The 22,277-nt window shown below is 36.4% G+C and overlaps 1 protein-coding gene across 2 annotated transcripts in view; it reads left to right on the forward strand.

The window, feature by feature from the left end:
• The window catches only part of LOC106880935 (ubiquitin carboxyl-terminal hydrolase 22), a 35,869-nt gene that overhangs the window by 12,219 nt on the left and 1,373 nt on the right, over positions 1–22,277 (forward strand). The window contains exons 6-12 of one of the 2 annotated variants that reach the window (XM_014931111.3): positions 1,668–1,815; positions 2,759–2,861; positions 6,404–6,654; positions 11,635–11,692; positions 15,250–15,376; positions 17,941–18,104; positions 18,834–18,983. In XM_014931111.3, coding sequence (XP_014786597.1) covers positions 1,668–1,815; positions 2,759–2,861; positions 6,404–6,654; positions 11,635–11,692; positions 15,250–15,376; positions 17,941–18,104; positions 18,834–18,983 — 1,001 coding nt within the window. The remainder of the gene's footprint in view (positions 1–1,667; positions 1,816–2,758; positions 2,862–6,403; positions 6,655–11,634; positions 11,693–15,249; positions 15,377–17,940; positions 18,105–18,833; positions 18,984–22,277) is intronic. The other variant, XM_014931112.3, reaches the window with a different exon arrangement.

Below are 22,277 nucleotides of genomic sequence, written 5' to 3' on the forward strand. Positions count from 1 at the left end.
AATTGTCTGGCCATGCAAGCCTGCCTGTGCTTAGAGCAATTCTCTGATAATTCCTCCTAGATTTACAAAACTAAGCTTATTTCAGATAATATTTAGAGTTTCCTAGTTTTGGCCCTCTTCTGGATGATGTCATAATTTAATATTGCCCACATTGAAATATCCTTCTTAATATTTTTTCCAGTATTTTAATTTATTCCTCAAATACTTATACCTAGTCCTGCCAATGTTGGTTTTTGCCTTTTGACCTTCTAGAAGCAATAAAATAAGCAACAGTTAGTCACTTTAAGATCAGTTAACCCTGCCCACAAAAACTGGCTGTGTGCTTTAGACAAAAGAAAGTATTGCCTTAAAACTAAAGATAATGTGATTTTAATTTCCTAATATCCTCAAGAATGGTATGATCATCACACAATCTGATAATCCTATGTAAGAAATTATTATTTTTTCACTTCAATTCATTGTATGTATTTTATCACTTGGTATGTTATCATTCAAATATATGGTACATGAGAAGTTATGACCAACATGAGATATGGAGTTATAGATGTAAAAGTCAAGTTTTAAAAGAGATAGAACATTTAACAAAACATGTCTTTTTATTGGACTATTATGGAGATAATGTTCTACAAAGAATATTATTAGGGTGATGGATTGGCAGAATTGTTACAGCACTGGAAAAAATGCCTTGCAGTATTTGTCCCAGCTCTTTACATTCTGAGTTTAAATCTCACTGAGGTCAATTTTTGCCTTTCATTCCTCTAGGGTCAATAAAATAAAGCACCGGACAAGTTCTGGAATCAGTGTAATAGATTAATCTGCCTCAAATTTCAGGCTTTGTTCCATTGCTAAAAACAATTATTAGGGTAGCAGATTGGCAAAATTGTTAGTGTCAGGGGGAAAAAATGCCTTGCAGTATTTTTTCCAGTTCTTTATGTTTTGAGTTCGAATCCTGTTAGGTCAACATTGCCTTTTATCCTTCGGGGGTTGATAAAATAGATACCAATTAACTACTACTGTTGATTTAATCTACTAGTCTCTCCCAAATTTCTAATCTTGTACCTATGTAAGAAATTACCTGTATTAAAGTTGTGGATAGCTGGAGTAACTAAACACTAAATAAAACATCACGTGCTTCCTTTTATATTCTAAATTACAATACTCCTAACTTTGATTTTGCTTTTCATCCTGATATGGTTGAGTAAAACACAGTCAAAATGTGTGGTCTTATGCCTATACACATTTTGACTCGTTTCAGCCATTGCATTGTGGCTGTGCTGAAGTAATGTCTTTAAATTATACAAATCACCCCCAGTACTTTTTTGCTGGACCATTAAGGTACAGGGACATAAACAAACAGCTCCAGTTGTCAAGTGGAGGAGTTGGGAAGGACAAAACACACACACACACACAATTATATACAACAGGCTTCCACACATATTTCCAGCTACCAAATTCACTCACACGGCATTGGTCAGCCTGTGGCTTTAGTAGAAGACACTTGCCCAAGGTGTCACACATATAAACTACATGTTTCCAAAGTGAACTTCTTAACCAGACAGTTATGCTTGTGTCTACATTTGAAGCCATTATTATTTTATATGTTAGAAAGTATTGTAATAATAAATATTGCAAAAGATTATTATTCTAATTCCTTTGCTGTATTTCAGTTTTATTCTGGTAATCGTGCACCACACATCCCATACCGTCTGTTACATCTGGTGTGGACAAATGCTCGACATCTTGCTGGTTATGAGCAGCAAGATGCCCATGAATTCCTCATAGCCGCATTAGACGTCTTACATCGACACTGTAAAGGTAAACATGTACACCTTACTTTCATGCTTTTCTTGATTCTGTTATAACCTCTCAACATGTATATTTTTCATGAATCACTGTATGAGTCTGACTCGCAAAAACTTCATAAACAAATCAAATTTCCTCTTAACAGATGAACATATTATCTTAAATTATTTCATGATACTGGTGTGTATAAGTAACACATGCTGAAATGATCAAAGTAGATGTAACAAATATGTGTTAGAAACAATAAAAGTTTATTGATTTAAAGTATATACTATTTAATGATTATATTGAAAAGATGAAGTAGTAGTTGATGTGAATTAAATCAATGACTGTGTCACATATACACATTAGCGGCTCTTACTTTAAAGGTATCCATTAAAACTAAAAAAAATCCGGAATCCTACATCTCCAAGAAGCAAGTGTTGTTATTTTTGAAATCATTATCATTTTAGGAGAGTGGGGTGCATTCCAGTATTTAATTTCATACACCTTCATTCTGAGATCAACTACCACTGGCATCAATTTGCACTTTCATCCCTCTGGGGGTTGATAATTTAAATGATAACTAAAATATCTGTAAACCTTAGACTGCTAAGTTGATGCATTGCTAAACAACCAGCTAAAAGTTGCTGGCTCATTCCCCATTCCCATCACTGTGTTGTGACCTTACTCCAGACTACATACTCCCTAATTAAGTGTTGAAGGTGGTATACTTCAGACTGGTAGCACAAAAGCTCATTGTCTCCCAGGGCTTAGTTCAGTTCCTCCTATAGAAAAAACTGCCTACAATATCCACCATCATATCGAAAAGACTTAGATTCTGTAGGAATCATAGTTTAGTAATTGTTATTTTATCCTTGTGACCAAGACAAGATCATACTTAGTTACAGTGTCTGTTTAATTATCTTAAATCCTTTCTCCCATAAACTTGTAACATTCTTATTCTTATTTACAGGAACCAATGGTATCTCTTATAACAATCCTCATCACTGCAACTGTATCATCGATCAAATATTTACGGGTGGTTTGCAGTCAGATGTTACATGTCAAGAGTGCAAGTATGTTCTCTAGATATCTTTTCTATATTAACAGTTATGCAAATACATGTTTGAACTGCACATCACTTGTATGAAGTATTGTTTTCAATAGTTAGATTATGTTCATTGAGAGTAAGTAATCAATGAAATACTGAGAGCATGTCATCTTCACATACCTATCGCCTGCTACTGCAAAATATTTTTGTTCATTATTTTGAAAAAAAGATGTTCATTTTTATTCAAAGTTTTAGTGAAAATATTACTGATGGACTTAACAAGAAATGCCAGAATTGTGAGAGCAACAAGCAGAATGCCTTGCAATATTTGTTCTTGCTCTTTGTGTTTTGAGTTCATTTGTGACAACATTCAGTAGCTCATGCTTTTCTCTTGGCCATCGAAGTGGCATGGAAGGGAAAGGCCTGCAGTATGGACAATGCTAGCCTGCTATAAAAGAAAAAAATGTGTCCAATTTTGCATCTTCAAGTGGAAACTTTTCAGGTAGTGACATGTTATCAACCTTGACCAATGCAGATCTTAGTTAACAAGAAGAAACCAGTTTTATTTGTAATTAATTGGTCTCAAATGCAATACATTAGTTTTTCAAGTGCTCAAGCAACTTGTGCCAATTGTTTCTGTTACACAAAGTTACTATTATTTTCTTAACCTTTGGTAATGTTGGCAGAGTTAATGGAATACTGGGTTAAATACATTATTAAATTACATATCTCTGTGTCCAAGATTCAAAACCGAATGGAATTGTCTTTCATCCTTCTTGTTCATTAGAATTATTAACAGATACTTACTGGGATAGATTCAAGTAACTATGCTTCTCTCCTGCAAACTTGTGATCTTGTGTCAATGAGAAAAACCTTACTTATTTACTTAAGTTGGGTAGCAGTTTGTTTTTGTGCCAGGTAGAAGCACCACTGATGCTATATTTCTGGTAAGGCAACTTGAGGAGAAATACCGAGCCAAAGGTAAACCTCTGTACTTGGCTTTTGTTGACTAGGAGAAAGCTTTTGACAGAGAATCCAGATTCCTTATCTGGTGGTCAGTGCAGAAACTAAGGATAGACGAGTGGTTGGTGAGAGCTGTACAAGGGACGCTACCAGTAAAGTGAGGATAGGCAACCAGTACAGCAAAGAATTCAGGGTACAAGTAGGGGTTCACCAAGGATCAGTGCTCAGCTCCCCTCTTGTTCATCATAGACCTCCAGGCAATAACAGAGGAATTCAAGATAGGCTGCTCCTGGGAGCTCCTATATGCTGATGACCTTGTTCTTATAGTTGAATCACTACCTGAACCAGAGAAGAAGTTCAAGGTATGGAAGTAAGGTCTAGAATCAAAAGGCCTTAAAGGTTAACCTAGCAAAAACCATAGTCATAGTAAGTAGGAAAGCAGACAAATCACAAATCTCTTCAGGTAGATGGCCCTGCTCAATGTGTAGAAACTCCATAAGATGCACCCAATGTAAGCTTTGGACACATAAAAGGTGCAGCAACATCAGAGGAAGGGTAACAGAGAAACTAACTTTTGCATGTGAAAGGTGCACAGGTACAAAGAACACTGAAAATGTGCAGAAAATAGACTCCATCAACTGCCAGGGGAGCAAGCTAGAGCTAGTAGATAGCTTCCATTATCTAGATGACCAAGTTAGTAGTGAAGGTGGATGCTCCAAGAGCATAGCTGTGAGAATAAGATTAGGCTGAGCAAATTTCAGTGAGCTCCTACCCCTGCTTGCGACAAAGGGCCTCTCTCTCAGAGTGAAAGACAGATTGTTTGATGGCAGTGAAACATGGGCTATGACGGCCAAGGACATGTGTAGGCTTGAGAGAAATTAAACCAGTATGCTTTGCTGGATGTGCATGTTCAACAGAGTGTAAGCATCTTGTGAGAAAAGTTAAGCATAAGAGGAATCAGATGTGGTGTGCAAGAAAGACGACTGTGCCAGTATGGTTGTGTGATGCATATGGACAAGGACAGCAGTGTAAAGAAGTACTGATCTCTAACTGTGGAGGGAACCCGTGGTAGACCCAGGAAGACATGGTACGAAATCATGAAGCATGATCTTCGAACTTTGAGCCTCACAGAGGCAATGACTGGTGACTGAGACCTTTGGCGATGTGCTGTGCTTGAGAGGACCCATCAAGCCAAGTGCGTTCATGCTGGTGGCATGTAAAGAACATCTTTTGAACATTAGGCCTCACGGAGGCAAAGTGGGTGAGTTCCTTTCGAATGTTGGGCCTAATGGAGGCAATGACCAAGACCGTTGGCATTATGTCATACTTGAGAACAAGACTCATCAAGCCAAGCAAAATCGCAGTTGTGGCATATAAGAGCACCCATTACACTCTTGGAGTGGTTGGTGTTAGGAAGGACATCCAGCCATAGAAAACCATGCCAAATCCGACTGGAATCTGGTGCAGCGTGCCTGCCCTGTCAAACCATCCAACTCGTGCCAGCATGGACAACAGACGTTAAATGATGATTATTATTAAATGAATTGCAGTATTTAGGTTTGTTTCTCTACATTCTGAGTTCAAATCCCAATAAGATATCCACCCAAAACTAATGGCATCCTGGTTTCAGAATAGGTATGTCTTGTCATTTATGTCATAAGAAGCAACAAAAAGAGTTCATGACAGGAAGGTTATCCAGTTGTAAAACACTGCCTTAGAAAACTTGTCCAAGCCAGGGCAGCATGGAAAGTCAGGTATGTAATTAGTGGTAGATTTGTTTGTGTGATTAATAGTTTGTTTCAAACCATATGGTTCAGAGTTCAGTCCCACTGCATGATATATTGGTCTTGTGGATTCTATTATTGCCTTTGGTTGGCTCATGCCTTTTGAGTGAAATATGATTAGAAGAAACTGTCCTGAAACCTGTAATATCTGTGTGTATATCTTTCAATAAGAAAACTTATGAACTGATGCTTCTTGTGGTACTGTTCCCATCAGTTATACAAGCGATCTCTTATCACTCTTACCATTGTAGGACTAGTTGGCCCATTGTAAATCTGGAGTCAACAACACTTAGTTAACAAGAAAATTGGTTTCTTGCTATTAAGGCTTCATTGGTGAAGGTTGACCAGATATCTGCACTTGAAAAACTTTTCTCTCCAGGATACAAACCTGGGCCAAGTATTTTATGGCAGACTAGTAGTTGCTTATGCTGCAAGCTTTCCTTCCCTATGCCACCAGTGTTGTCGAAGAGAATGCCAAAAGTCACAAGTGAACTCCAAATACAAAGAGCTGAATAAGACATTTTATCCAATGTCTAACAATTTTGCCAATCCACTGATTGTTTTGTGGAGTAATGGAATAGAAGACACTGTTTTATTTTTGTGATTTGTCATGGTGCTTAACATTTCCAGAAGATATAAGCTTGTAGCAGCAGACATAATTGTTGATTCAGTTTCAAATTTCAAAAACACTCCTGGCTCTTATTCTTTGTTTCACGGAAATGCTAGTAATATACATTCTATTGGTATTTAACCCCTAATTAAAAAAAATATATTACTGTAGCTAAATATGTCATTTTTATTATTTTCTTTTTCTTTTCAGTAATGTTTCCACCACAATCGATCCTATCTGGGACATATCTTTAGATCTGGGCCCTGGACCTCCTTGCAGCATCCCAACTACAGCCCCAAGCAGTAATAACAATAATAACAGTAATAACAACAGTAACACCAACAACAATACTAACACCACAACAAGCACCACAAACACAACAACTAACACCACTTCTAGTTGCAGTTCAAACAATACCACTTCAAATAGCAACAATGGTTCAGCTAATTCTCCAAGTTCAAGTAAGTTTTAAATTTCATTTAGATTTTGAGTGCCAGTCTTGTATTAATTACTCTAATGATAATGTCTTGTTTGGGTTGGGCTGATCTATTGAGATCAGTTAGCCTGAGCTGAGCTGTTGAAATTAATTAATCTGGACTAGGCTGAGCCACTGAGATAAATTGGACTGAATTGAGCTGTTACTATTAGTTAGGCTGCGCTGGGCCATTAAGATCAATTGAACTGGACCTGAACTGCTGAAATTGATTTAATTGAAATCTGTTGGGCTGTTATGTTGAGTTGGGGTTAAGCTATATCTGAGTTGTCCTCAACTGTTACTAAGTTGAATAAAAGGATTAATTTGTGTAAGTGACAGGCACCAGGAATGTTGATATATTTCAATATATCTTAGTGTAGTGAGATTAGCAATTCACTGGAGAGTAAGTTAATCTCCTATTTCAGACAGTGTAGATGAAGAGGAGCAGGGTGATGGAAGATACAAAAAAGAAGTGGTATTGAGCCTAGTATATGTGTATCTATATTTGAGGTGAGTGTTATTAATATTTTCTACTTAGACTAATGCACACATGGATACAGGCATAAATTCATAATATACAACCATCGGTACAGTTATTCATATATAAACCATATGCATATTCTCATTTTTTTTCTCTCTCTCAAGAAGAGCAGGTGCTTATGAAAGAAAGCATTTGAACTTGACTTCCTGTCTCAGAGGAAAAATCTTTGTATATTCTCATGGACACAGTTTAAAACTTACTATTACAATACAGTCATTGTGATTATATCCTGGGGTACCTGGCTATAAAACAAAACTATTCTTCAAACCATCCATATTAATTTTTGAACATGAATATAAAGCTGTAAAAGAAACAAATATCAATCCAATATTTTAAAAAAGGTGCCAATTTCAACATCACTTCATTGTTTCCTTGCAAGAAATTTTATTTTGATCTTCACAGAGAAGGGCATGGCTGGGTGGTCAAGAAGTTTGCTTCCTAACCACAGGGTTTTGGATTCAGTCCCACTGAATAGTAGCTTCCCAGTCAACTAGATCCTTGTGAATGAATTTTGTAGGTGGAAACTTTAAGAAGGCTGTTAAAGATATATATATGCATGTGTGCTACTAGTAACACACAGAAAGGCTGTTGAAGATATATATATATATATGCATATATAGAACAATGCCTTGACAGTATATGAAAGTTTTTAATGAGTGCCATGATTATGCAAATGGCATCCTTCCAATATTGTGTGAAAATATGTGACTACGGGGAATTATTGCCGTACTTAGAAACAAGTGAGGGTTGGCGACATGAAGGGCATCCTACCGTAGAAAATCTTCCCCCAACAAATTCCATCTGATCCATGCAAGCATTGGAAAAGTGGACATTAAATTATTGATGATGGAAAAATGGGAAATTTTTATATTTCTCACTAAGGGTAGAGAACTCTTTTCAAGCTCCCTTTCGAATTATCTTGTTACAAAAATAGATGGGTAGTTTGACGAAATCGATTCATATTTTAACATAGTCATAACATTTAATATGGTATTCATAGTATTAAAATATTTTCAGAAGTTGCGTGGTGTACTTCTGCTCACTAGTAAACCAAGTGAATACTGAAATTATGTTACTAACATTGACTTCCAGGTCAGTTTTGCTTGTGCAGATTTATGACTAAAAACATTTGCATCTTCATCATCCTACGTATTCAAACATTACGTAAACTTATGACTGCATTATCTAATTTGTACTGAAAACATGGTATTGCCAATAGTAAGATTATATGTCATCATCATCATCGTTTAACGTCCACTTTCCATGCTAGCATGGGCTGGACGATTTGACTGAGGACTGGCGAACTGGATGGCTACACCAGGCTCCAATCTGATTTAGCAGAGTTTCTACAGCTGGATGCCCTTCCTAACGCCAACCACTCCGAGAGTGTAGTGGGTGCTTTTACGTGCCACCAGCACGAAGGCCAGTCAGGCGGTACTGGCAACGGCCACGCTCAAAATGGTGTATTTTACGTGCCACCTGCATAGGAGCCAGTCCAGCAGCACTGGCAATGACCTCGCTTGAATGTCTTTTCACGTGCCACCGGCACAATTGCCAGGAAGGCGACACTGGTAATGATCACGTTCAAATGGTGCTATTTACGTGCCACTGGCACGGAAGCCAGAAAGCTGCTCTGGCAACGATCACGCTCGGATGGTGCTCTTAGCGCTCCACTGGTACAGGTGCTTTCACTTGCCCCAACAGGTCTTCGCAAGTGGAGTTTAATGTCCAATGAAGGAAAGGTACGCATAAGTGGGCTGGCTACACCCCTGGCAGAGGCCTCAGATTATGGTCTCACTTCGCTTGCCGGGTCTTCTCATGCACAGCATATTTCCAAAGGTTTCAGTCACAAATCATTGCCTTGGTGAGACCTAATGTTCGAAGGTCGTACTTCACCACTTCATCCCAGATCTTCCTGGATCTACCTCTTCCATAGGTTCCCTCAACCACTAGGGTGTGGCACTTCTTCACACAGCTATCCTCATCCATTCTCGCCACATGACCATACTAGTGCAATCATCTCTCTTGCACACTACAACTGATGCTTCTTAAGTTCAACTTTTCTCTCAAGGTACTTACACTCTTCCAGGAACAATAATAATTTATTGGTGTAGAAGATTGTAGGTTTTTAGCCATATCGAAGTTCGATAAGCTGAATATATATGTGCATATATATATATATATATATATATATATATATATTCCACAAATGAGCACTGAAAAAAGGAGTGATGTATGTACATTTCAAATGCATAGGGAGATTTGAAAATCAGTCTTATGGTCAGTACGTTTGAGGGTGAAACTAAAGAATTTGTATTGTTTCATATAGATGCAGACAAGGCTGTGGCAAAGATTTCCTTTGCAGCACTAGATGGTTTTAGATTCAATCTCACTGTATGGCACCTTGGGTAATTGCCTTCTTCCATAGCCCTGGGTTAATCTGAGCTGCTGCACAGTTCACATCTATTAAATTCCTCTCTTGAAGTATTTGTAGCTGTAGAAACCATGCCAAAGTAGACAATGGAGTCTGGTCCAGCTTTCTGGCTTGCCAGCATGGAAGATGGACCTTAAATGATTATGGTGATGACATAATCATTTTAACATCCACTTTCATGCTTGCATGAGTCAGACATAATTTGTTAAGGTAGAATTTCTATAGTTGAATGCCCTTCCTGTCATCAACATTCATCTGTTTCCAAGCAAGGTAATATTTTCCCCTGACATGTTTTATTTGGGAAACTAAACAAATATCACTCATATAACAGTGCTACTCACTCAGAATCATCCCATGTGGAGACACACACTCACATACAATGTGTGTGATTCAGTTTCCATCTATGAACTCTACTCTTTGGTTGGTCTGAGGCTATAGAAGACACTTGAAGGTCCTGTGCTGTGGACCTGAACCTAAAACCACATAGTTAAGAAGCAACCTTCTTAACCATGCTGCCATGCTTGCACCTATTATCATCATCATGTGTTTGTTTTCCATGCTGACATGGGTTGGACAGATTGACAGAATCCAATGAGCTGCAAGGACTGCATCAAGCTCCAATGTCAGCTTTGACATAGTTTCTATAGTTGGCTCTCCTAATGCCAACCACTTTACCATGTATACTCTGGTTTTTTCATGCCACTGACACTAGTGAGGTAGCCAAAAGATTGCGAAAGGAGAGTAACAGAAGGTTAAAGATAGAGGTAGAGGTAATTTTAGAGAATGATGAACAAGTGTGCAAATATGGTTGATGGGAAATAATTATAGAAGGTGGGTAAATTGAGAGAGATAGAAGCGGCTCAGGAAGGAAGATAGATCAGAAAATAGGGAGATGATGTGCAAGATGTAACAGTGAGAGGAAGGAGATTGGAGGGTGGTTATTATTGAGTGGGACAACAGCAGTGGGGTAAGAGATCATTGATGACGCATTTGAGAGGTGTTGAAGATGAGGCATAACAGGCTGAAGGTGTAGCTCAGAAGGGAGTGAGAGAACTTAAGACACAGGAGACTGATCAGTGGAGGAGAGTGTGTGAAGGGTTTATAATGAGAATGATGTTAATGGGTGATTCCAGGGGAAGAAGGAGGTAACTGTTAGTGCAAAAAAGATTGGGTGGGGGTCAAATATGTACTGAATCTGTTCTCAAGTGATTACAGAAGCCAAATATTAGTGATAGAGGGATGCATGCTAAGAGGATGAGATATATGGAATGCTTAATGGATCAGATATATATACATATTTGCTCCATGCAGGTATATGTGCAGTTGGTTTCTGTAGTCTTCATTTACTATCATCATCTATTTCATACCCATTTAATAAAGAGTTAACATTGCATATTTCAATGTTGTTGTTTTAATCCTTGTTTGTGAACTGTTGGGACAAGTGGTTGTTGTGTTATTAGTGATATTGTATTTTCAGCCAGAAAGAGAAGATACTGAAGTAGACAGAGTGTTAATCATCCACTTGGCCTTTGGGAGTCAAAACATATTTAGCTGTCATCGTATGATGGCATGTCCACAATATCTTAGACAACAATAATGTTTCACATGTGCCCTGGTGTCACTTACTCAACAACAATAGCTGCATATGACAAAGTTTGGACTTTTGATCATGTTTAGCTGGAGAACTGGTTAAATACTTAAAATAGAATCCTTACTGTAATGAATTCTATACAATTGCCCATATTTGCATGGAATGAAGTGGAGAGGAATGGATCCATTATTGGAATGTGATGGTGGTAAGACGGTTGATATTGAGACAAGATAAAGTAGGTGAGAATGAGAGAAAAGTGTACGTATGTAGTCATGTCCTGAAATTGTACTATAACATGCACTTGCAATTTGTATGCTATTGTTTTGCATTCTCTTGTAATTTATTGTCCAATATTTTTGCATTGGGCTGATTTTTTTTCTTTTCCTTTTATTTGCTGCAGGTTTCTCAAATAGTCCAGGGAATTATGAACCAACCTCATTAGTAGAGTGTTTAAAACGGTAATTTTACAGCTTTATTTTTTCCTGTCTTTTATCATTGCTGTATTTCTTCTCTTTATTGAGCTCTCAGGTGCTGTCATAACTAGCAAAGCCCATCCCTCTCCAGATCTGAACTCAGCTGATTTCTTCCAGAGACAAAGTGACAAAAAGAAAATGGATAATCAGTTTTAATATCTGTTTTTCCATACGTACCTGGGTCAACTAAGACTTGTTGAGATTTCTATAACCAGATGCTCTTTTGTTGCCATTCCTCATCTGTTTCCAACTAAAGTAATATTTCTCTTGGTTCTTTGAACATGAACAACTCAAGGTATGTTTTTCATGGCAGATTGCAAACAAATGACACAGTTTTATATGAAGGTTGACTTTGTTTACAATCAGCATGCAAATGATCAGACAAGGAAACAAACTCACATTCTCACATATGAATACTAACATGCGTGCATGACAGACTTATTACATTTTGTGTATGAAATTCACTCTCAGGATTTTGATTACCCACGGGCATAGTAGAAAACTCTTACCCAAGGTGCCATGCAATAGGACTGAACCTGAAACCACATAGCCGCAAAGCAAACTTATTAACCCTATATAAGCCTATCGGCCTCATATCTTAATTTCAGTCAAAATTTTGCCTTTTCTTTCTGCAGGTCAATAAAAATTGCTCCACGAAGAATTTTATTAGACTTGGTTGAATGCTTTAGCATTACTGTTCATAATGGTCATAGATTTGTAAATTTACTTTTTGGGTTTCGTTATTCAACTTCATTTATATCTAAGATGGAAGATTCAATGTTATCCCCCATAGATTATCAGACTTCAGCTTTCTGTGGAATTCTACAATCGCCCACTCCTTTCAACATCATTTTCCTATTTTGTTGTCAGATAAGTGGGTTTTTGTTCATTTTAGTGCCTTACTTAGCAGCGAGTACAAACTCTTTTCGTTCAAGAGTTTAATACCTTTTTATAAAAAATAATCTAACAAAGCATTCATTGTTTATTCATAATTACTGGGATACAGATTACAAATTTTACCTCAGACTAGAGATAATCCAAATTGATAATCAGCGTTAATACACTACAAAAGTTTTTTCTTTTATATTGCTGTATTTTACTGTTGTTGGATGCAAGTAGCATGTTTACTTATTTAGCCATGTGCACCAACCCTAATTTAAATAGTAACAAAGAAAAATTGAATGCCTATGACTTCTTTTCTCCCATATAATTTCACGAAGTCTCGTGAACTCTCGTAAATGGGACAAGGGCAATAACTCTGGATATCCTTTAGTCTACATTGTTATACAAATATTATAAGATTGAATTAAGTTACAATTAATGCTTTTACTTTTATTTGCCCATTTATACATTCAGTTTATGGTAGCTCTCCAGTCTGAGAAAGGTGAATTATTTATAGTGATCAAATGTTTGTGCTGTACAAAAGCTCATTCCCTCCTTCAAATCAAACTTACCTGTACAGGTGCATGGTGTACCATGCATTTAAATATCAAAATTATCATAGAGCAACGTGAAATAAAGTGTTTTGCTCAAGAATACAACACAGTGGTCAGTCTCGAAATAAAAGTCCCTAGTCCTCGTTTCACGTCTGCTTTCCATGCTGGCATGGAGACGTTAAACGACAATGATGTGACCTGTCTAACAAGTCATTAGCTAAGTCTTGCTGTAGTCTATATGGTAATTACATAGTCTTCAGTAGCTTTGTATGTCTATTGATATAACTATCGGGTATTCACATCAGGACATAGTTCTTTGTCTTTATCTGTTTGCAGGCACTAAACTTTAGTGATGAAAATATGTCCTTAGTAGACTAATTACAGGCATTTTTTCCACAGTGAGATAGAAATTATGAACCGTTTTCTTCTAAGCACTACTGGAATTTCCTATTCAGATTCATTTGTGGGGTCTTAGTTTTATTTATAATACTTATTTTATTGATCCCAAAGGGTTGAAAAGTAAAGCTAATCCTGATGGCACATGAACTGAATTCCTTACTACCTCAATTACATTCATTGCTCTTAACCCATTTTATTATCATATTTCTGTTGGAATATGTTGTCATTGTTTTAATTAACTTTGAAAATAATCAAGAATTTTCTAAAATAACTTTGCTTATTAAGCTTATTATGTTTGGAACATAAATTAACCTGGAATTTTGTTGGAATGTTTTAATTCAGATAACTTTAAAGCAGGAAATTCATATCATAAAAAAAACAAGGACAATCTCAGATGGGCTGGTGCTAAAAGGGTTAATAGTTGTTTCATTTGATTAAAGATAGAACCAAATTCCATTGAAGAACATCATCATCATAGACGCTCTTCCTAACATCAACCGTTTTACAGAGTATACTGGGTGCTTTTTATGGAGCACCAGCGTTATGGCTTTGTTAAAAGAACTAAGCATAGTATATTACTAGCAGTGGCATTTACTACATAAATGCAAATAACAAATCAGATTTTAATATAAATTTTCATTTGTGTGAGAGAGAGCTGAAAAGAAGGTACATACATGCTACATGTATCCCACTTCAATTACCTAGTTTTGATTATTAACATTGCATGCAATGGTTTAAGTACCAGGGGTTGCACCTGATAATCCTTATATTATGAACCTAGGAAGAAATGAAATGTGATTTGAATCTTGCAGAGGGAAGGAACTGTGTTAGTCTATTATTGCTACCATTCTATGATAAAAATAATAATTTTTAATATTAGCTATATGGTTAAAAATGACATGGTTTGGGGTTCATTTCTACTACATGGTCCTGTTGGCAGGCGTCTCTTCTATGGTGTTGCACTGACCAGTGCCTGAGTGAATTTGATAAGCAAAAACTGTAAAAAGACCATTGGTGTTTTGTAGGAGGCGGGGTATCTTTCCATTGTATTGATGCTGTTTGCACAGCAGGTAAAAACAAGGTCACTGTCCATGCAAGCAGTATCATTGTTTACAATGTGATGTAAAAACATTTTTGTTTGTTATTTGACGAACTACGAGAAATATTACTTTAATTGGGAACAGATTGTGGATGGTGATAAGAAGGGCATTCATTCATAAAATATCTACCTCAAAATGCACATTAAAATGATGATGGTGATGGTGGTAGCAGTGGCATCAGTGGTCTATAATTATGATAGAAATCAAATTGACTAATCGTCCCTGAGAAAGTAATAACCAAAATTTATCCTTGTAACTCCTGAGAGAAAGGCAAAATTGACTCCAGTGGAGCTTGGTCTCAGAATGTAAAGAAATGGGTCCAAATACTGATAGGCATCTATTTAGTCAAACATATTCTACTGATTTTGACACTTCAACACCTTTTTATTGTCAATAGACATACAATAATTGTTTCCAAGTATTCTATTATATTCTAGTTAAGCACAAGACCAACAATATTGAGAAGAGAGGAGGCTAATTGATTATATTGATCCCAGTACTTGAGCTATTGAGGTTGATGTAATTGACTAATCTCCAATGATACTATATTTGAATATTCACCGTTATTCTTAGTGTGAATATTCACATTTATTTATATATTTTTCAGATTTACCAAACCAGAACATTTGGGCAGCTCTGCAAAAATCAAATGTAGCAGTTGTCATAGTTACCAAGAATCTACAAAACAGTTGACCATGAAAAAACTGCCAGTGGTTGCATGCTTCCATTTAAAGGTAAGGATTAGGTTTGTATGCTTGCTGGAAAGAGAAATGAAATTCTTATAGAGAAGGGCATCCGTTGGGTAGTCATGCCACTGGACAGCTGACCATCAGCTGTTTTCACGTGGGCCCAAAATAGGTTTATGCGTATTTGATTTGATTTGATGATTTGTATAGGTTGACTTAGTCAGAGGAGGGGGGGCTGTCTGTCTGAAGTGGGATGACTATCCTCAAACCAAGGGCCTGGCCTGAATACTTGCAACAGAGTAAACTCTGATAAAGATACTCAAAAACCAGGTGATTATCTTAATCTGATGGATTAAGTCTGCATATTGAGTACTAAGCTAAGAGCCAGAATAAATAACTTAGTGTTTTTTCCCAGCTGTGACTGGTCTACTAATTCCAAGGACTGTAATGGTTTACCCAATGAGGTTCTGCTCACTTCCTTTTTACCAAATTCCACTCACAGGGATTTGGACAATTCAAGGTTGCTACATAGTTGGGTTGAACCTGAAACCACACAGTTGTGAAGCAAACTTCTTTACCACATAAACTTCTCTACTCCTATTGTAAAGTCACAGCTAGTTGGATCAGTAGTTGTTAACAAGCAAGTGCAATAGAATATATAAAATGGGATGATTTGGAAAGCATAGTATTAGATTTAAATCACCTCTTGGTGGATGGATCCTGCGAATCTTGTTTAATCTATAAATACTACCACGAAGCAGAATTTTAATGTGATGAGTACTCCTACAAGCTAATGCATCATCATAAATGAAAACACTGTTGTGCATTTGGACTAATGTCAGTATTATATTTAAGTGTGTGCACATACAGGTGCACACAGACAGATACACACACACACAAACAAACATATATATATAAATTTGAGAAGAACAATAACTAAAATTATGATTCTAGTGCACTGGCACATAATTCAGTTTGACCCTGTTTCTGTAACTGACAAAAACATATTCTGATATTATTCCAATAAAAACAAAAGACTCTTCCATAGAAAAATTGATGTAATGGAAAAATATGTCTAAATGTAAAATATGTAATAAAAAAAATGTCTAGATGATGTATGAACCATACCACAGTTTTGCCTGTTTTCCCTCTGTCTAACTAAACTTTAATAGGTGCCCCTTTTTACTGTGGGCAGAAATTGCACTATCTGCAAGTGTTCAAAGCCTTTTAAATTTTGTGTATTTTATTGATTTCTAACTTGAACACAATGCTACACATAGGTTAGAGAGGACTCTTTAGTCTTTATGAGAAAACGTCAACCTCTGTAGTGCTGGCGCTATGATAAAATGCACCCAGTACATTCTGTAATGTTGTTGGTAAAGAGAAAGGCATCCAGGTATAGAGACTATACAAAAAGGTAACATATTAAGGAGACATGTTCTTTGACATGTCTAGGAGAGCAGTAACTGCAAATAAGAACTTGATCCTTTACATCTCATCCAACCCATGCAAACATGAAAAGAGAACATAAAAATGACAATGAATAATCCAGAACTTTACTCATTTCTGCTTTGTTACTCTCCTCTTTAAAGATTAACAATGTTGGACAGGACACATGACTATTGTTAAACTTGTGTGCCTAACTGACAGAAGTTCCACTTTTATTCCACATCATAACTGTCATCATCATCATTGTTTAACATCCATTTTCCATGCTGGCATGGGTTGGGTGGTTTGACAGGAGCTGCCCAGGCTCCATTTGTCTGTTTTGTCATGGTTTCTACAGCTGGATGCCTACCCTTCCTAATACCAGCCACTTTACAGATTGTACAGGGTGCTTTTAACATGGCACCAGCACCCATGAGCCTGCAAGACTAGGATCTTTCAGCTGAGAGAGAGATGGAGGGGGCATGCCTGTATGCATAGACAGCCACAATTTTACTTAGCTTAACATGTCTTCTCAAACACGGCAAACCGCCAGGAGTCTCCATCCCTTCTCATTTCCTCTGAGCCTCACATCCGAAGATCCTCAAAAGGAATGCTAAATATATAACTGAAAAAAAGAAGTAATTGCTTCACTACTGTCCAAATGTCTAAATTTGTAAAAATAAACTCCTTTATCTTTTACTTTTTTACTTGTTTCATTCATTGGACTGCAGCCATGCTGTGGCACTTCCTTGAAAGGTCTAATCGAACAAATTAACCTCAGTACTTATTTTTAAGCTCAGTACTTATTTTATTGGTCCCTTTTGCTGAATCACTAAGTTACAGAAATATAAACCACCACCAGTTGTCAAAGGCACATACATGAACACATATATTTATATGATGAGCTTCTTTCAGTTTCCATTGGCCAAATCCACTCCAAATGCTTTGGTTGGCCTAGGGCTATAGTTGAAAACACTTGACTAAGGTACTGTGCAGGTACTAAGGTACTGAACCTGAAACCACAGGGTTGGGAAGCAAGCTTCTTAACCATACATCTACACCTGTGTCTGTATTAATGATAAATTTAATCTTTGTCATAATAGCATGTAAAAATAATATAAAATTGTTGTGATGAATTCTCTAGAAAGTCCATGAAATAATTTCTTTTTCTGATGTACTTTCAGCGGTTTGAACACTCCACGGGTTACCACAAGAAGATCTCCACATTTGTGTCATTTCCAGAAGAATTGGACATGACTCCATTCATGTCATCATCACGCAGTAACAACAATGGTTATCGAAATCAAGTTGTCCAAGAATCTGCCAAAAGTCTTTCCTGTGATAACAAGTAAGACATTAGTATTGATATCTTCCACCGTCTAATGATCCCTGAGAAGGAGAAAAAATAACTCTATAATCATTACTGGTGCTGCTGTTCCAAAGTTGTGTCTAAATCATTCATTTCCTATAATTTTAAAACCTATGAAGGCCTCCACTGGTCAGTGTTGACCATGCATAAATGCAAGCTTGGGCCAGATTTTTTGAGAAAAACTAGCAGTTGCCCGTGTTGCCGTTTTTCTGACTAGAGAAAACTTTGTGGTATAAACAACACAACAAAGTGTTTTTTATTCCAGCTTGCATGCTAAACAACAGTTTGCTTTGTAGGCCCTATGACAGTTTTCTCCGTTTTGCCCTATCCCCAACATTTCCCCTTATCTTTTGCTGTCTTTTTTGGTCTGCCTCTATTTTCATCACTCCTTTTATCCGGTCACTTTCATCTTTCCTCAACGCATCATCTGGCCATCTCATCCAATTTCTCTTCACATCATCTATCACTGGCTTTATTCTCATCGGTCTCTTCAGTTTATTGTTTGTCTGCCACCCTCATTCACCAAACTATTCTCATTTCTATTCTTTCCAAACTTCCCTGCCGCTTTCATAATTGAAATATGTTTACTATTTTACAAGCATTGTTGTTGCTTTTATTAGGCATATATTCTGTTTAGATCTTAGTTTCTTGAACTCTGCATTTCATAATTTTATTCTTTCTTTATTATTTTCATTCTCTCTCTATTAGATACTCACTATTTGCTGTAGTGAACCACAGCGGCACAATAGAAACTGGACATTATACATGTTACATCAGGCTGCACAAAAACCAGTGGTACAAATGTGATGATCATATGATCACCAAAGCTACACCACAAGAGGTTTTGAATAGTGAAGGGTAAGTAAAAATACTGTATATTTTTATCTGAAAATACTATCCTGAATAAACAAGTACAGTTCTCTGCCCCACATTTCTTTTTGCTCTTCAATATGCAAATTTGTGCTTGCATATTATTAAGTCAATGCCTTGTCATCTCAACATAATTTTAACTTCTTGTTATGTACCCCAAGCTCAGTCAGGTCTGCAATACAGAATCTGATGTATATCAAGCTGTCAAACGTTATTTGTGGTTCTAATTTTCAGTTTTAAGGCATTAAATGATGATGAGTGTATATATCTATATTATACTAAAACTCAAAGTTTATCTGTTTTCCTACCATTTAATTAAGATGATAAAGATTACAAATAAAATAGTTTTTTCCCCCTTTAAGAAAAAAAAATCAAGTTGAAAATGTCGATGCTTCAAAGAGTCCTGTCAGCTACTGCCGTCCATCCTTTTTTCTTACTTTCTTTTTTCTCATTTTTATGAGATATTTTTGAATCACAAGAACTTGTTTTTTTTTTGCTTAAAGGGGAAAATTACTATTTTATCTATATCTATACTATATATAAAACAGAGATGTGTGTGTAATCGCTTTTCACGTGAAATCAACTTCACCAAATGCTTCCATACTTGTGATGCATGAATAATTTGACCTCGGATAAATGTTAGGCTCTTCATTTGATTTTTTTAATTAAAAATAAATAATATTGCTTTATATTTAAGATTCACTTCTTTAAAAAGGTTCCTCAATGTCAACTTCCGGTATTGACGTAACAACGGCAAAAAGCTTCACTCTCTATTTTGTGTGTGAGTGTGTGTAGAGAGTAAATACTACATACACACCGCTCTCTCACTCTGTCTCACACACATACAGACGCGCACACACACCCCTTGACTCACTCACACTCTGTCTCTTACAAACACACACATACATAAATGTATACAAACATATTTACAAAGACACGTGTGTATGCGCGCGCGTGCTTGTTTGTAAGAGACAGTGTGTGAGTGAGTCAAGGGCTGTGTTGTTATATGCATACATCCAAAGATGTATGTATATTTATGCATGCACGTATACATGACAACAAACCTCTCTCTCTCACTCACACTCTGTGTCTTACAAACACACACATACATAAATGTATACAAACATATTTACAAAGACACACGTGTGTATGCGTGGGGGGTTCCACAATCGCCATTTATTTCAATTACTCTTGTGAGGATATTCACGTAAATCATTTTTTTCATTTAATCCCCACTTTAATTTTCGTAAAAGTTTTCAAGTACCATGAGGCTTTTTGGCACATCTTCAATTTTCCCCATTCATGAGAGGCGCCCAGCCATCATTCATCTGAGAGTCCATCTACAGAATGTCCTCAAATTTCTATACAGCATATTTTGCCTTTTTTTTCTTCAAGTATATAAGCAACAATTTCATTCCCGAGCAACGCCGGGTGCCTCTGCTAGTTTAAAATAAAATATTAATTTTTATCATCTTAATCAAAAGACAGAAAAGCAGACAGAGAGATTGTCTTTTTATAGATGCAGATCAGTTGCAATGGGAGGAGTTGAATCTCATAAGAATGGAAAAACAAACAACAAATGGGTTGTACCTTATAATGAGACTCTTTTAAGAACATTCAAATGCCACTACAATGTTGAAATTGTTGCTTCAGTGAGGTCAATTAAATTCATCATCAAATACATGCTGAAAAGAAATTACCAATCTGCTATAACGAAATTAGTCAATATCTAATGGGTAGGTATACTGGACCATCTGAAGCAGTTGCATCCATCTTAGGATTTTCACTTCATGAAAGAGCATCTGCAATAGTGAAGCTGCAAGTTGATCTACCAGATGAACAAAAATATTGCTCAGATGTAATAAGGATGTATATGGCTGTCAATGAACGACATATGAGAACAACATTGACAGAATTCTTTTTCATTGTGCATCAATGATGACATTGCAAAAACATTACTTTATGCTGAAGTACCCATGTATTTCATTTAGAACAGTAGTAACAAAGGATGGCAAAGAAGAAAGCGATGAAAAAATGTTGACGGTTATTTGAACGTTTTCAAAGAAGAAACATTTGGTCATGTTTATGTTGTCACACCAAGGGCAGGAAAACTGTATTATTTAAGAATTTTATTGCATGAAGTTCAAAATAGTATTTTTTCCTATCCTGCTGCACATCAACATTTTCAACTTGGAGTGTTTGTGACCCAACGGATCATGGTGGGTACATCTAGTATATATGTAGTTGGACTATAGCTGTCTTGAAAGGTAGACTTAAACCTGTTCTTTGGTTTAACATCACCACCTGGTCTTCAGCTACATTTAATCCATTCTCTCGTAAACACTTGAACTAGATCTCTAGTCTGAGAACATGATATTTTCATTTTTCTCTACCTGCCTCAGAAGCTTTCCAAAAAGGTTATGGTTGTTAACCTTCTTCTCTTGGCTAAAATAAATAAAGACAAAAAGGCATGGAAATACCTTACATTTAAAAGATACGAGTTATTCACATCCAACCTAAATTACAATAAAACAATTAGGAGTATTTAAAATTACAACAGTCAAACCGTAGACATAATCATCGTTATCAGTCTCCTTCATTAGTGTCTGTCATCAACTGTAAGAAATGGTGTCCAGTTTCTGCATCTTACATTTACGTCGGGTTTTTCATACTATTACACAACTGTAAGAGTATTTGTCTAGACCATTGTCTCAACTGGGGGTTCATATAAGATTTTGGGGGTTCTATGCTAGCAAAATATTGAATTGAAGATCTACAGTAGTATTTTAAGGGTCTTTGAAAAGTTTTGATTTAAATGCATGTTTTGCAAGAAACAGCTAGGTTTCTTTCTCTAACATTTTACATAGTTCAACCTATGCAACTGAGTTTGTGAATAACAGAAAAGAATAAGAATTTTGAAGGCAATATCTATAAGAATTAGTTTTTAAACATCAAATGGCTATGGCGGTCCACCAGAGTAAAACAGTAATCAAAGGGATCCAGAGATAAAAAAAATGATTGAGAACCACTTCTCCAGACAATTAAGTTTCTTGCATTTTCTCCAGAGCTTTTATTTCACTATCTCTTCTATGCTAGAGAGCTTGGATTTCTCATCTCTCGATGTGATAATCTGTTGCATGGTGTTTCATTATGCATACATAGTCTTTTTCTACTCTGTTATATTTTTCATGCCGCTGATCTATAACAACATGACTGTGTGTCAATATCACTAAGCAAAAGTTCTTAAATACCATTGAAAAATCAGTTCTCAAATATAGCAAA

Source organism: Octopus bimaculoides, chromosome 5 (assembly GCF_046866305.1).
Source record: "Octopus bimaculoides isolate indiv1 chromosome 5, ASM4686630v1, whole genome shotgun sequence".
Lineage (NCBI taxonomy): Eukaryota > Metazoa > Mollusca > Cephalopoda > Octopoda > Octopodidae > Octopus > Octopus bimaculoides.